The sequence below is a fragment of the Tympanuchus pallidicinctus genome, unplaced genomic scaffold, assembly GCF_026119805.1.
Source record: "Tympanuchus pallidicinctus isolate F22 unplaced genomic scaffold, pur_lepc_1.0 scaffold22, whole genome shotgun sequence".
NCBI classification, from domain to species: domain Eukaryota; kingdom Metazoa; phylum Chordata; class Aves; order Galliformes; family Phasianidae; genus Tympanuchus; species Tympanuchus pallidicinctus.
In genome coordinates, this window is record NW_026294739.1 from 36,184,711 (window position 1) to 36,200,013 (window position 15,303).

General features: G+C 45.3%; 1 protein-coding gene across 7 annotated transcripts in view; it reads right to left on the reverse strand.

Annotated features, from left to right (window-relative positions):
• ZNF423 (zinc finger protein 423) overlaps window positions 1–15,303 on the reverse strand; it is a 194,252-nt gene that overhangs the window by 17,025 nt on the left and 161,924 nt on the right. For all 7 annotated transcript variants that reach the window (XM_052686737.1, XM_052686738.1, XM_052686740.1 and 4 more), the window contains 2 exons: window positions 5,579–5,710; window positions 3,988–4,103 (listed from right to left, as the gene is read on the reverse strand). In XM_052686737.1, coding sequence (XP_052542697.1) covers window positions 3,988–4,103; window positions 5,579–5,710 — 248 coding nt within the window. The remainder of the gene's footprint in view (window positions 1–3,987; window positions 4,104–5,578; window positions 5,711–15,303) is intronic.

Genomic DNA, 15,303 nt, shown 5'->3' on the forward strand with positions numbered 1-15,303 from the left:
CAGGCAGCTCAGTATGAGATGTGTCTGACACCGCGCTGACGTTAAAGGCAGACTTTAAAAAGAAAACCTGCTTAGGGCTTGAGCTGCTGTAATCAGTGGAAAGAATCCTAAGGACTTTGATGTGGACCAAATCAAGCCCCTGGAGGACGTTCATGGTAAATCATTATTAATATAACGAGCTCAATTTCTGTGCAGCAGCTCATGCCTGTTTATAGATATATGAAAATTGCCAGCTCTTCACATAAAATAAAATGAGGAAGGAGACAGACCACAGTGTTAACCAATGAGCCATAGTAGCCACTCTCCTTTTGATACATGTTCATTTAAAGGACCTGGGCACCTGAAATGACAGCAAGTTTCTCCAGTGAAGCTCCCTTAATTTAACAGTTCAACATATCTCCAAATCTGAGCAGAACAAAAGCCTTTTACCCATAAGAGGCAATGAAACACCTGAACACCTGTGCCAGGAAGGACCTGGCAGTACCCCGCTCCCCCGGTACCTGGGTTGTGTGCACATTGTTTATTGTATCCCTTGCCTTGGTTTTCATCAATTGTAATCATTTAGGAGGAAACAGTATGATTAACAGAACACAAGCAAACAGCAGGAATTAATCCTTTAAGTACAAATACTCCATTGGTTATGTGATGGCTCCTTGGAAAATGCAGTAGCAAAAGAGCATGTATGAAAACTCCCCTGGTTCCTCTAAAAAAATCACATTTTGCCTATTTCATTTCTTAATGCAAGAAACTGAGGAGGCATATCCCCCAGCTGGGAGCAACACTGCAACCCTAACCCTCAGCACCCACCAGATATCCCATTTCTAACTCATCTTTGGAGCAGGCAGGGCTCCCTACTATATTTTGAACAGTAAAGATTAAAAGTTCAGCTGTCAGACAGCTAACCACCCCATACCTGCACGCCCCATGTGCCACAGTGACTCCAGACACTCTGGACAGCCCAGGACAGGCTCAGAGGGCTCCCCTGCCCCACTGGTGAGGACTGCCCTCCCCGCTTCTACACTTCAGCAAGCACTTTCAGCAGGATGCAAGAAATGCTATAGCCTTGATGTATTATGAATTAGATATAAATTTACTTTTTTTTTTTTTTTTTTCCCAGGCCATTCTCATCATATTCACAGATGTCAATCTCTACAAACAGGATGTGAAAAACAAGGAGCTGCCAGCCCTTCCTCCCCTGCCCTGAGGGCACCCTCAGTTATCACACTGACTATTTCCACCATGCTCCATATTTAACCACACCGTGTTTTGTTTCCTCATTTCCAATGAGATAACGTAAGCAGCTGAATAACCGTCCTGTTTTCTTTTCCTCTGGCAGTATTAGCATAACCTCTCCCTGACTCATCACTCCAGGTTCACACCAGAGTTTCCACAGCTTATAAAATGAGCTCTGTTCCTCCAAGCTTTCTTAAGCCTTAGTTTTACAGCTCCATCAGATAGCGTAAACTTCAAAGCACAAACACACGCTAAAATACAACCGCTAGTTCAGAAATGAAAAGAGAGTCTGATTGTTGCAGGAGTGTTATGCTGCTGAAGCAGGATTTGCCCCAAGCACTGACATGTACACTTGGAGTGGGGAGCTTTTCATCACATGGCATGCATACGCCTCTCTTGGCATGCACTGTGTTCAAGATAACTGTTTAGACAAACGTTTACAAGTCAGCAGGGCTAATTCATACTGCTCCAGGACATCTCTAAAAGTTACCTCTTCCTGCACTGCATGTCGTTCTCCCCCCTCCTCCTTTTCCCTGTTTTTGCAAGAATGTCATTCAATTTCTCCTTGAAATATCAGGAGATATTTCAAAATACTCATTTTTATAGAAAAAGTATTTTCAGTAATCTCACTTAAAAATACAAAAAGCAAACAAGGCGTAGGTTCCGATTTTGACCTAAAAGAAATAGCTGCTATTTTACAGCAGTGGCATCAGAACTGAAAAGTCAAATTCATCAAGCGGGCCCATTTGGCGGATGGCGATTTTCTCACGTAAGAAGTGTGCCGCTAAGAGAGCAAACGGTTCATGCAGATTGAACTAACAACTCAACAACTGGTTCACTAAAATAATACAAAATCTTCATCATTCAGCAAAAACATAACAAACAGCTGAGGAATCTGGAACAGGCAGCTTTGCATATCGTTTACTGGTGAGATAATCACAACCGTCAGGTAGGATCAGAAGTTCTGAGTGTTCCTAACTGATTGTACACGTTTTGTGCCCTCCTTGACTCAGGTGTTTGAATTAATAAAACCCCTGGCATCAAGTAAACACTTTTTTGAATCACCACTAAAATAAGGACTGAAACAGTGCAGCTAAGAATTAAATTTTCATTCAGCCAACACCATTCAAAGCTACTTGGGTAATTATTTTAAGTACAGAAATGTTAAATGCACACAAATCCTGCGTGAAAACTGGAAAATTACAATTATAATTTATCTGATTACAGCTGCTATTTGCAGCAATTTTGCAATGAACAACACTTCAGAATCGAAACACTATGTAATTAAACTGTTAATTGCAAAAAAAAAAAAAAAAAAAAAAAAAAGAGCTACTGCTAAGACTATAATTTAACAAGGTTCTATTTATTTGACTGTCTGATTGTAAAGGTTAATGCAGTGGCACAGTAAGCCAGTACACCCATTTTAATTGTGCTGGCATCTTGACCAAATACCACTTAAAAGGCAAATTGAGATAAAAACACTGAGATGGCGTTGCAAACCACTGCTGCCTTCACAAAATGCTCCTGGTGACAACACACAAACCCAAATCTGCTGACTTTATTCAAACATTAACAAGGTATAGTTAAAACTTTTGTACACTTATGCAAATCAGGTTGCTAGCATAAGAGAGAGAAGAGATTCCCCTGGGAGAAAAAAATAAAATAAAATCAACAAAGTGAAAAGATCAACCATCCTTCCACAGCGTGACAGCAAGACACAAGAGGCAGCAGCTTGGGAATTCAGCAACATAAATAAAAACCCTCCAAAGTTTAAGTAAATTGTGTATTACAAAGTTAACAGATGTAAATGAGGCACACAGTACCATTCTAGGAGAAGGCCACGTTTGCCAGCAAACAGCACACCATGGCAGCACAGCTCAGGTAAAGGCACCTGATGAAGGGCAGGGCAGCACTCCTGCACCACAGCACTGTTCCCCTGTGGGACAGCACACACACAGGGCTTGTTCTGCACTTGGAGCAGCACAAAGTTAATGCCCCACAGAGTTTCCAGCCTCTAGGGGCTCAGCACCAAAGGTACGGCACAATTTAAAGCCCAACCTCAGCAATACAACTCCAGGGCAACCCCTGGGATCAGGGCAACCCCTGGGATCAGGACTCCAGCAGCACCTCCAAGGCCCAGACCCTCAGAAAGCAACCAAGAGCATAGGACAGGCTCCACTTCAAGAGCAGGTAAAACAAAAGAGACCACAGCCCCCAGGGAAACCAGTATGCAATGCCTGGTTGGCAGAACCTGCTGCTTATTAATGTGCTATTGCCTTGGTGGAGCTGCTAATGAAGCATCATGTTCAGTTGTACCCACGCTTTGCTCTCACACCTGGGTGGGGAAAATTCCTTCACTTTTGACTTAGCAGTGAGTAAGTGTACTATTTAGCAGTAAGGGCAGTGTACTATTTGCTTAGTCTTTGTATGTTAATCAGTTCCTAAATTATTAATAGAGAAAAAGAAATTATTTACAAGGTGTTTGACGTAGACATGTCAGGATGTAGCAACTCTACTGTCAAGAGGAATACTCATAAAGAATCATGATATTTGCCTTGTCTTATTTACTTATTTCAGCCATGCTCAAAGACCCTTCTCTCCTGATAGCATCCCAGGAGGCAGGAGAGTGAGTTTAAGAGCAGGAGGAGAGACTGTACTGGATGTGCATTTTCTCCAGTTGCCATACAAGGGTGAATGCTACACACAGAAAAACCAACAGCCTTGGCTTTGCTGTTACTCCTCTTGCAAACATACCTGAAGCTCTGTTTGAAAGAAGAACTTCTGTGGGCACTGGGAACAGTCATAAATTTTATCTTCCTGTCCGTGGACTGCAAAGATGTGCTGCTGCAGTTTATTTGCCTGCACAAAAACTGAAAGAACACAGTAAAATTAGTTAAAATTGTTTCATATAACATATCCCATCATGCACTACTCTGTTATACACTTTTATGACTGCGAAGACTCTAAAAAGTCCAAGGATATCCACCAGAAAAGTGCCAACACTCAATGCAGCAGAACGTCCTTACCGGTGGTCAATTTAGAATCTCCAGGCTGGCAGTCAGCTCACTTCTGACGGGCTCTAAATCCTGGATGGACTTTTGATATTTCACATAAAGCTAATGCTGTCCACGGGTGACTGGAAGAACTCAGTCATCAGAGCGAGCAGAGGACGTCACCGCTCCTGCAGGGAGCCCTGGCCCCACAGCAGGTGCATTGGATGCATTTTTAATGCAGGACAACTGGGCCAGGAGCAGCCTTGATGGCTGGTCTGGAGGATGAGTGCCCAGAGCAGCATTTCTGGCAGACACGTGAACCTGAAAGGGCAGGCTGCCACGGTATTCAGACCTTCTAAATGGGTTGTCCTTCCAATATAGAAAAAAGATTATGATTTAATGTTACAGATATACCATCTACATTAGGATTCTGAATTGATAATTACCTTGCCTTTAACAAGTGAAATGAGAAACATATTGAACTCCAGCTTCAGCTAGTTAAAAACATATCTCATTCAATTTTTGTCTCATCCTATACGACTTTTCACCAGTAAATGAAAAAAACTTCTTTAGAGATGCAGTCAAACACATTACAGCATGCTTCAGGAATAGAAAAACTAACTCCAAGTTCTCAAAAAGCAATTCTCAGCCTGTGGGTCAGATCCCACAAGGAGCACAGGGCTGAGGGGAGTGCAGTAGCTGACACTCAGCCCATGGTCACACATGGCAGTGATCCCTGTGCAGTTTGGAAACTTAGGTGTTAACTGCTATTCTTACGAGTGAGTAAAAGGCACCCTTAAAATGCATCCTGAAGATGTTTCGAGAAGGGACCATCCAGGACCATTTGCACTGATGAGACAGCTGAAAACGAACCTCAGGGAAGGAAAACAGAGCAGGCCCTCAGATGGATACAACTGCAAAGGACCTGGAAACATGTCTTCATGAGCAGGCTGCTCTTAAAGAAACCTTTCGGAGGGAGGAGTCAGACCACACTGTTGTGTGATGGGATCTCATGTGAGCGAGGTATGCTGCTGCATGTGGCGCACAAGGAGAGTCTTCACAAGAACAGGCCCCTGCCTTGCAAGTTCTGCTCTTAGAGATGCACCTCACATTCAGGCCACAACCTGAAAGGCCCCATTGCGAGAAGTAACACAGGGACGGCTGCCTTTGGGCAGTGCCATGAGATGTCAAACTCCTCAGTGCTGCAGTTTCAGACAGGAGATATTCTGAACATTTCCAAGCACAGTATTTCTTTTCCCAAGAAAAGGCATACAGTATTTTACAAATCCCCCGAGTGTCATTTCTGGATCAAGCCATGCACACTGAGGCTTGTCTCAGTCTCCCTGTCTTACCTGTGAAACAAACAGGGCATTTGAATGTGCCTCCCATCCCCTCAAAGCTGTGCTCAATCAGGTGACACAGGAGCTTTGCCGGAGAGTCAAACATCTGGTTACACAGCTTGCACTCATGATTGATGCCTTCCTCTGCAAGGTTCAAATGATACAACTTGTTAGTGACACAGCACATTAGCATCTGCGATGCAGCAGTCAGAGAGAAACTCCCGTGCCCAATGCCGTGCACACAACTTCAAGGGCCCACAGCCACCAGGAAGGCACAGCCCAGTGCACTGAGCTCAGGTGAGCAGCCCCGCTCACGTTAGGGCCATTTATCTGCAGCTGGGATGGAGGCGACGCCGTGTGCTGCTGCCGGGCTGCGCCCATCCCGTGCCGCTCCTCACGCTCTGCACACAACAGAGACGTCGCTGCTCTGCGTATGTATTATTAAATACTCAGCATTTAAAATGAATTTAACAGGGAATTCAACCACGTACTCTGAAAGCAGGCTTCGTCACCTCAGATTACACTGCAAATATAGCAGGGAGGAACAGACTGTGGAAGAATAGCAGGAGCCCAAACCAGTGCTGGCCTTAATTTTATATCTCTTGGCTTTTTCCAAGCTGAAGAGAGACCATTAAAGTGATTTAAATGTCGTTTGAAAGAGTAATTTCCATGTAACATATCCTAAACATTATTCTAGGAGGTACACTGAATATGCAGTGCCCACTGCTAATGCCCCATGATCTAGAGGAACTCACAGGGAAATAATAACAATTATTCTTAATTCCAGCCTACCACCTTTGTAAGATGATACCATTTCTCTTTTTTTTCTCTTTTTTACTGACTTCTGTATTTTTGTTGCCTATGTGTCATTTTTAGAGGTATTGAAGCCATACTTCCTTTGGTTTTCTTGAAAGGAGGGAGGGGGTAACAGAGATTTAAAAAAAACCCTAGGTTTAAAATGTGCATTTTATACAACCCAGTGAACATCTAAACTTAAAAGATTTTGCAGATGGTTTTTGTGAGCACTTCTCAAAAACATCTTCCCTTCATTATGGCAGCATGCATGAAAGTCATGAACACGTATTTTAAAAACTAAAGAAATTGCCTCTTGATTTACACTCAGGTCTATTTTAATAACTCCAAACCTCACTGACTCAGCTGATAGTTCCAAGATACCCAAGAAATGACTGCATCATCCCATGAAATAATCTCCTGCCAAACGCGTTCGGATCTTGCAAATAATGTCAGCATTCAAAAGCACAGTCTCTATTTATAATTGCTTTAAATAACCTTTGAAGCAGTCAAACAGTGGGAAATTATTGTTTGTTTAGGGTTCTTGGTGCTCCCAGGATCTCGAGGTGGGAAGGCGAGCAGTGGGTCCAGCACCAGTGCGGCCCACGGAGCTGAGCTCAACATCTCCCACAGCCACACATCTGCATGGCTGCAGCTGGAGCATCCCCAGAGCTCGCGTTGCCTTGATGGGACCTCCATGCGAGGAGGGGGGAAGTAGAAATTATTTACAGAATGGATCAGTATGCAGGGGGCAAGCTCCTGTCCCTCCCTGAGGGAGGCTGCTGGCCTTTCTCTGCAGAGGGCAGAAAGCAGGTAAGGATCTGTGCCTCGCACCACCTGAGCATGCCCAACAATGCATGCAATAAACTTGGAGACGACAAAGCAGATACTGGGGGAATGGAACAAATTCCTTCTGCGAGTAAATCAGAGAAATCATGTTTGACATTAATTTTCTACTCTCCACATAGTGAGTGCTTGGAAAATAGTGATTCATGCGCAGCCCGGTCCTGTGTGAGCACGTATGTTCATAAATACAGACACAGGCTGCTGATGAGAGGACTGCTCCTTTTGCAGCCTAAACATCTTTAATTTCAGTATAATTAAAAAAAGAGGATTTCACAGCATTTTGACTGAAGTATGTTTTTACTGACTTGGTCTGTTTAATTAGGTACCAGAGACTGTGCATTCTCTTGGCTGATCCCCGCAGTATTTTAAATAGTTAAACCTATAACAAACAAACTAAAACTCGAATGAAAAATAATAAAACATAATGGGTTCCTGCAGATCTGGAAATTTATCCCACTCGAGGCAAGACCTTTTGATTTGCAAATCCACTTCTGAATTATAAGGCCTTCTCCTCACCGGTGGGGGTTTTTATTCCACTCCCACAGGAGTCCATTATGTATTTCTCGTGTCTATAAAACCATCCAGGAAGAAAAAAGGTGGAAAAAAGTACCATGGTTAGCATGACAAACGCTTCTCTTTTCATGCATGTGTATTCAAAATATGAAAATGCCCAAAGATATAGATAGAATTGCTGCTATAATCACTCTCTTCTCCGTGGCATTTTACAGCATATTATTTTACACAGAAACGCGGTGCGTGTGTAGGGGCACTCAGTCACCTTTGGAGAATAACTTCAGTGAATTATCTGGGATCATACAGGAGCACAAGGCTGCCTCCAGACAACGCAGCCAACGCCGGCCCTCCCTCCAGCCACGTGCGCCGGGCGTCAGCAGCACAGCGCATCGCGGCGTTCCCCTCATCTCTATTCTTCTTAAAAAAATAAAAATGACAGGCATCTATGAGACCTACATAACTCCAGTGAATTATGCAGCCCCTCTCATTTGTAAAATAAAATGCAGATTTTTACAGCTCGCTGTGCTAGATCGTCTCCCATCTCTCCGTAAGTGTATCTATGCGGGGATCAATTGATTTAACACTAAACGAGCCACGCACGGCCAACAAGAATCTTGGGCTCCTTGCCTTCCTTTTTTCCTGCACTCAAAATAATAAGCATTAATTTTACACTTCATTTCTCAAAAAAATAATAGGGTGTGCTCTTGCTTAAAACAAGCAGGCCTGCTGGATTCTGTCAGGCTGAAACTATGTCAGGCCAAAAGAGGAACAGAGCGCTTTGTGTAAAAGTATCATGGGGAGATGATAGTATCCTGTAATGTTTTCAGTACCTACTTTTGTCTCCAAAAGCATTTGATCCCTGGCAGACACACACTTATTTCCATACTGGTCTTGAGGGAAGCCGGTAGGAACGAGAGCTGATTATCTGAATCCTGAAGGTGAAACCTGGGTGGTGCCCACCGATGTCAAAGGCAGCGATTGTCTAAATGTTGAGGTACATAATTTGCTGCCTGTTTGGAGGGCTGGGGGCTGCGCGGCCCCGGCTGAACCGCGGCGGTGGAGCACGTCCTCATTGTTCTCAAGTTGAAATGCATTTGCAGGATGGCTCACGTGTGTTGATAGGAGCTTAGCTGCATTTACACCAACACCCTGCCCGCTTCTGAGTGGGAGCGCGCCTCTCCATACAGCCCTTCCTGCTGCTGCAGCGTGCATTTAATACATATTACAACGAGTCTCTGAGCCTCTAAGAGAACTGACGCCGGCAGCCTCCTGGCGAGGATGCAGTATAATTAATAATGCTGTATTAAGCCCGCGCACTGTATCAGCTGCATTTCTAATTATAACTATATTAATAGCGATATAAAACGATGCACTAACAGTGCCACGTACCGACATGTTATCAAACCAATAACAAACTGCAATTTGAACAATAAAACAGCATCGTCTTCACTGTTAGTTAAAACTTCTCTTCAACTTGATTTAATAAAGCAAAATTTCCCCTCATGGAATAACCACAACAGTCCTAATTTGAAGGAGTGCGTGCGGCCGTCTGATGCTCCTGACAGCAGCACACATCCTGAGCCACGGCTCTACCTCGCTGCAGCAAATTACAGCAATAAAAGGGAACGTCTTTCCTGTACTCAGATATACACATCCATGGCTTAACCACACTTTTAATGAACTTTGAAATGCTGTAATTCAGTGTAACAAAGCATTAATATGCTGTGCTCACAGAGAACCTTCTCCCATCCCCTATATCATAAATCCGGTAGAATTAAATGGGCCATGTAAGGAGAGCTCCGATTGTAACAGAAATAAATACAAATTGGAATGAATGCAGGGAAATAAAACGAAGACTGCATGAAACTATTCTGTTTATGCAATTCATTCCTCAGTAAATAAGTAAGAAAAGGGATACATTTGTAACAAGAGAAAAGCAGGAGGAGCCCAAGCACTGATCCATGTGGCTGTGCAGGAGCGAGGGGCTGTGGCCAGGAGGTGACAGTGATGGACATCCCTACTGAACAAAGCCATGGGAACGCCGGGCCGGCAGCATCAAGAGATCCAACGTGACTGCAAAGCCTGGGGCTGGGAGCAGGGCACACCACTGCCAGGAGACGGCAGATTCACAGTGGTTCACGCCAGACTTGGACGATGCCTGCTATCCAGATGGCATTCTTTCACTGCTGCTGTTTCTATACCCCATCCCGCTGTACGGCACCCCCGGAACACCCTGTGCTAGTGGGTTCCATAATGAATCCTGGTGGACAAGGCCGAGCCCTCCCATACCCTGCAGACCCGGCGCGGGGCCTCGCAGCCCGACAGTGGGAGGCAGCGGATTGATGGCGCGGCAGCTGAGCGTCACCTGGGGAGCTGGGTGCCATCCTCACAGGGATGCTGGAGGTCAGTTACCATGGCAACGTTGAATGAGCTCAACCTTGTAACTGACCCTTATCTTTTTTTGATCTGTGGCCCATTTGGGACCAAGGCTGGAAATCAACTGGAAAATAATCCGGTCACATATCAGAAAGAAAATTATTTATACTTATTTATCCAGGTAGAGCTCACATCTCTCTCTGACGCCTCCCGTCCTGCTCCCAAGCACATCACACAGCCGAGCAGGACGCCCAGCCTCACGCCACAAGACCTGTGCCCATCCCAACCCACAAAGCCTTGAGCATGCCCATGTCCCACCAACACACTGCCCACACTTCAACTGGCACAGCCACGTGGCCTTGGCCTCTGTGCGGTAACCACGCACCTGCACCCACCCCTCCTCAGCAGCCCTAATATTTGTTGGGATCTGGTACCTGTGTTCTTTTGTGCATTCTTTCTCCGCTGAAATATGATTCTGCTTTGAAATACATTTATATGATCTAGAATGGCGCACAACACTGATGTCTTTTATGAGCTGACGATTGTTTAATAAAATCTTGCATTCCTGCCTCATCCTTATGACAATTTTACTATTATAAGTTTTCAAGGGATATGAGAGCTGTCCACTGTGGTTAGAAACATCAATTTAATGGAAAATGATAACATGGGGACTTTGATTTTTCTAGAAGCTATATAAGGAAAACCAACAAAATTGCAGAGCATTCCAAACATGCGCTGGCTCTGGCACAAGACCCACTAAAACCCGTCTCCTTCTTACAGCCTTCCGGTGGATGCTCAGCCCCAGGAGCAGACTGGCAGAGCCGAGGGGCTGCCCCGCTCCCAGTGGGGGAAGGGCTTTGGGAACCAGGAAGCAGTGAGGAGACCACAGCTCCTGGCAGGCTTCACTGGTGCTGGACCAGCACCAATGGGTTCTGGTAACCAACTCCAATGCTTCTGGCGATGCACTCATTATATGGCCTCTTTTCCAGGTATTCTTTTTTCAGGCTAAATTAGCCTAACTGCATAACAGGCTTTAAACTCTTTTCAGCATCTCAGGGGGCCTCAAGCTCAAAATATGCAGAATTAGATGCCAAATTATTTATAGGGTAGCTGTGAGTTCACTGCCTCCAGTACATGTCACTGTGCTGCAATATTAAAATGACCATTAAAAAGAAGCACAGTCCCAGAGGGACTTGGGATGAGATTGCACAGTTTCTACTGAACATGAGGGCAGCCTGCTCTAAGCCGGAGCCTGTGCTGCAGTGGCACAGGAAGGCCTTGTGTCACTGAGGATGGCTGGAGATGGGCCCACCAAGGCTGTCCTACTGCTTAATTTTTGGCTTACAAGAAAGAGAAAACCTGAAAGTTCAAAGGAGTCCACGGAGCTGTGCATCACCAGTCTGCGGGCTGCAGCATCCAAGAGGGGCTCTGCCTACATGGCATATTTTAATCTGAGAAACTGCATTTATAGATCATTTACAGAGATGTGCTGTACTTTAGCCCTGTAACTTCAGAATCTAACAGCCTTTCTGTGAAAACACGTCTGTTTCAATTGCCTACATTAAAACTTCTCATGGATTGAAGTCTGATAGGTCTGGCTGTTCCATCACAACCGTTCATTAAGGACTAACTCCAACGGCTTCCATGGTAGTGCAAAATCTGTACAAGAAAAACAAACCTATCTTGAGAATGCAAGCCGAAACACATGCACAGAATGAGCCTGGATGAAGCTTAAAAAACCCTTAGGAACAGCTAGAGGTGAATGACAACACCACAGGTATGCATCCCATGCAACTCTGCAGTCTTGTATTCTGGTGTTTGGATAGGTTCACAGCTGCACTATTTCAAGTTTAATGCCAATACCTGGTAAAACAGAGCTGCGAGTGCAGGCCCACTGCCACACAGCCATCCTGTGCTGGCATCCTTCACACTGCTGTGACAAACCCGAGCACCCTGCTGCAAGCCCTGATGTCCCCCTCTGCACAGCTCCCTGCACCGCTGCACACCCAGAGCAGGTTCATCCCAGGGTCCTATTGGCAATATTGCATCAAAGTGCTCAGAACAGGCATATGAGAATAACTAGGACCTACCTGACATCTATTATTGTGCAACTAAAAATTAAACCATTTCTACACTTGTTAAACATCCCACTGGAATATGCCAAGTGCTTTCTGAACATGCAAAGCCTCAAGCCAAGTTTCAATGGGTGCAAGGCCCTTTACACTCACTGCACAGGCCCGGCATTGAGCACCAGGAGCTCTGTCCCACCATACCCACCCAGCCCCCACCATCCTCTCATGACCATGGTGACACAGAGCCACCAGATCTCGAGCAAGAACCACCACAGGCAAAGCCTCTGCTGCTGTGGTTCATGCTCATGTGGTGGAAGAGCCAAGCAGCCAAGCACCAGCCGTGCCAGCACCATGCATCCCAGAGAGCACACAATAGGGTTTTACACACCCAAGCTCCCATAGATGAGTGTCTAGATGAGCGTCTCTGATCTTCAGATTAAAGTTTCCCAAGTACACGTTGACATGAGATAGACTATAAATCTATTGTGTAAATAATCACCAGACTAATGGTGCCTAATAGTATATAATTAACATGACTGGCAGGCTGCAAGCCAGTTGTTGTCAGCTATGCTCAGCAATACTCAGATTACAGGAATGCCTTACAGCACTTCTCTGGTGGCATCAGGGAAGCTGAAAACTGGTAAAACGAGAGTGAAACAGAACTCATAGCAAAATGAAAACTTTCAAGCATACACTTAACAGAGGAACATACTTCCAGGCTTCAAGGTATGATAATGCCATACTTTTTTGTTTGTTTGGCAAGAGTTAAGAAAACTTCTGTTATCCCTGTACTGGTCAGTGTCTTTCAGCTTTTCACTGGGAGAGGAAGAGGCAAACCATGACAGCCGCCTGGGCACATGGGCACAGTCACAGCCTGGCACCTCGCAGCCACCCCATGTCCTCCCAAGCCCAGCACCCTGGCAGTGCACTTGGTGCCGCTGTGCTGGCTGACAAAATGAGATGCCACTACCAGCAGAAACACTAAGTGTGACTAAACAAGGTCTGGCTCTGATAGGTGACATATTTCATGAGTATCTCTCAAAGCTTGCTAAGTGCAAATCCGCCCAAAAGAATGAAAACTAGACACTTTAAGCTGGGAATCCTAAGGTGCAGTAACATATGATATTCCTTAAAGCAGTCACCAAGAAGGATCTGCACAGAAGCAAGAAAATACCTGAAGCACCTCTGCATTATGCAGAAATGTATTCTCATACTATGGAAATACTCAGCAGTGAACGTACAGAGCATCTCCATGGCTTCTGATGGGATTTGCTCAATTAACACCCCATGGTCCAGGTGGGAAACATCCCCCGTGGGAGCCTCACGTTGAGTAAGGAGAGCGAGAATCCCACGGCCTTTTGGAAAGGGAGTTGCACTTGGTAACATATCCAATACACAAAACCTAAAATCAAAATGGCATGGCCCTTCTGGATGCAACAGCAGCTGATGCAACTGAGGGCACCTCTGGGGCATGGAGAAACACTGGGCTGAAGCCTGCATGGGAGTGACCGGGGCTGCTGGGGAAGGTTCAAAGGCATATGGGGTTGCTGCAGAGAAGGGGCTGAGGAACATCCACTGAGCCCAGTATAGATTTAGGAGCATTTCCCCAAAAAGTCCAGATGAGTAGGAGCTGAAGGTACTAAGAAAGTGTGAGAAAGGAGAGGAAAAAATCAGGCTGCTTTTCAGCCACTCTCCCAAATAAAATAAGATCCTAAATCAAGCTGTCATGGAGTCCCTATTTGAACCAAAAACAAGGCAACAATAAAGATCTGTTAGAGACCTGCTACTCACTGTTTCATTCTTCATTTTTCTTGCAAGTTCTTACTTGAAGGCCCAATTCAACAATCAACACTATGAAGTCAGCATTTGCTACCGTCACCCCGAGAGGTATCAGAGATACAATCGTATATATGCAAAACAGGCAGAACTCTGATAACAATACCTGGCCTGTAGGCAAAAAATTGACTCTTTAAATGGCAGCCACTATGATAATGCCAGCCTAGGAGCTGGCCTTGCACAAATTTCCTCTGCTTAGTAACATAAAAGTTCCACAGTGAAAGATACAGCACTTGGGTAGTAACAGCGACAGCCTATTTTAGTAGGAATGTTGAAGAGGAGATGGCAAAGCACAACCTCAGATGAGGCCACAGGCTTCAGCTTCTCCCCAGAGCATTCCAGGTGCCCCCATCCCTGGGCTGCCCCAGCAGGGCACAGTGACATCACCACTGTGACAGCAGCCACCACTGCCGGCCCAGCACTGCGCTCCTCAGGCAGGGCTCGTGCCAGGCACTGCACACAGCTGTTGCACCTCTGCAGCAAAACAAGCATCAATTATGCATCGTATCAAAAACCAAAATGCTAGGGCATGGAGCTGGCTACCTGAAGCAGAGGAGTGAGCAAGTGCCAAAGAGAGGAAAAATACATCCAAACCCATCACGGAGCACTCGGCAACTTCACATGCAATGCCATCAACTGCCTTCCATTGCAAAGTTCTCCAGTACTTAGGAAGAGATTGCAGAAATATTCAAAGATACAATATTTGTATTTCCAATGTTAATTTGACACACAGGAGTGTGCATGAGGGAATGTTTATAATCAGCACTCCAATAAACTCACAAATGACTCCAGTATTTTATAAGCTTGTTAGAAACAAATCACTCCCTTAGCTTATATTTACTTACTGATGAATCGTAAAAGGCCTCAATACACAAAGAGTAAATTCAAAACTGTTTTCCTCTTGTTTTATCTTACCTACCCTTCCTCACGTGCCCAGCACAGCACTGCTCTGGGTGCAGAAGGCCAGGGCTGGCCATGTACTGCCTGTACAGCCGTGCTGAGGGACCAGGCCGTGACCACCCATCTCCAGCAATAACAGCTTTGTGCTGCACGCTGCAGCCACAGCCAGCAACCTGCATGTGGAGGGAAACGCGAGCTGGCAGAACGGCACTCCTTTTTGTAATGTAGCTGAGAATTGTGTGGTAATAATGGGAGTGGTGGGGATACTCAGCTCTGTGCTCCAGGTAGCGACTGGAGAGAAGGAATGCGGGGGTATTCTAACTCGCTTTTACTTAATGTACAGTTAAGTATTATACATACGTTTTATGGGAAAACCCACAGAGGACACGCTCGGACTTCTCA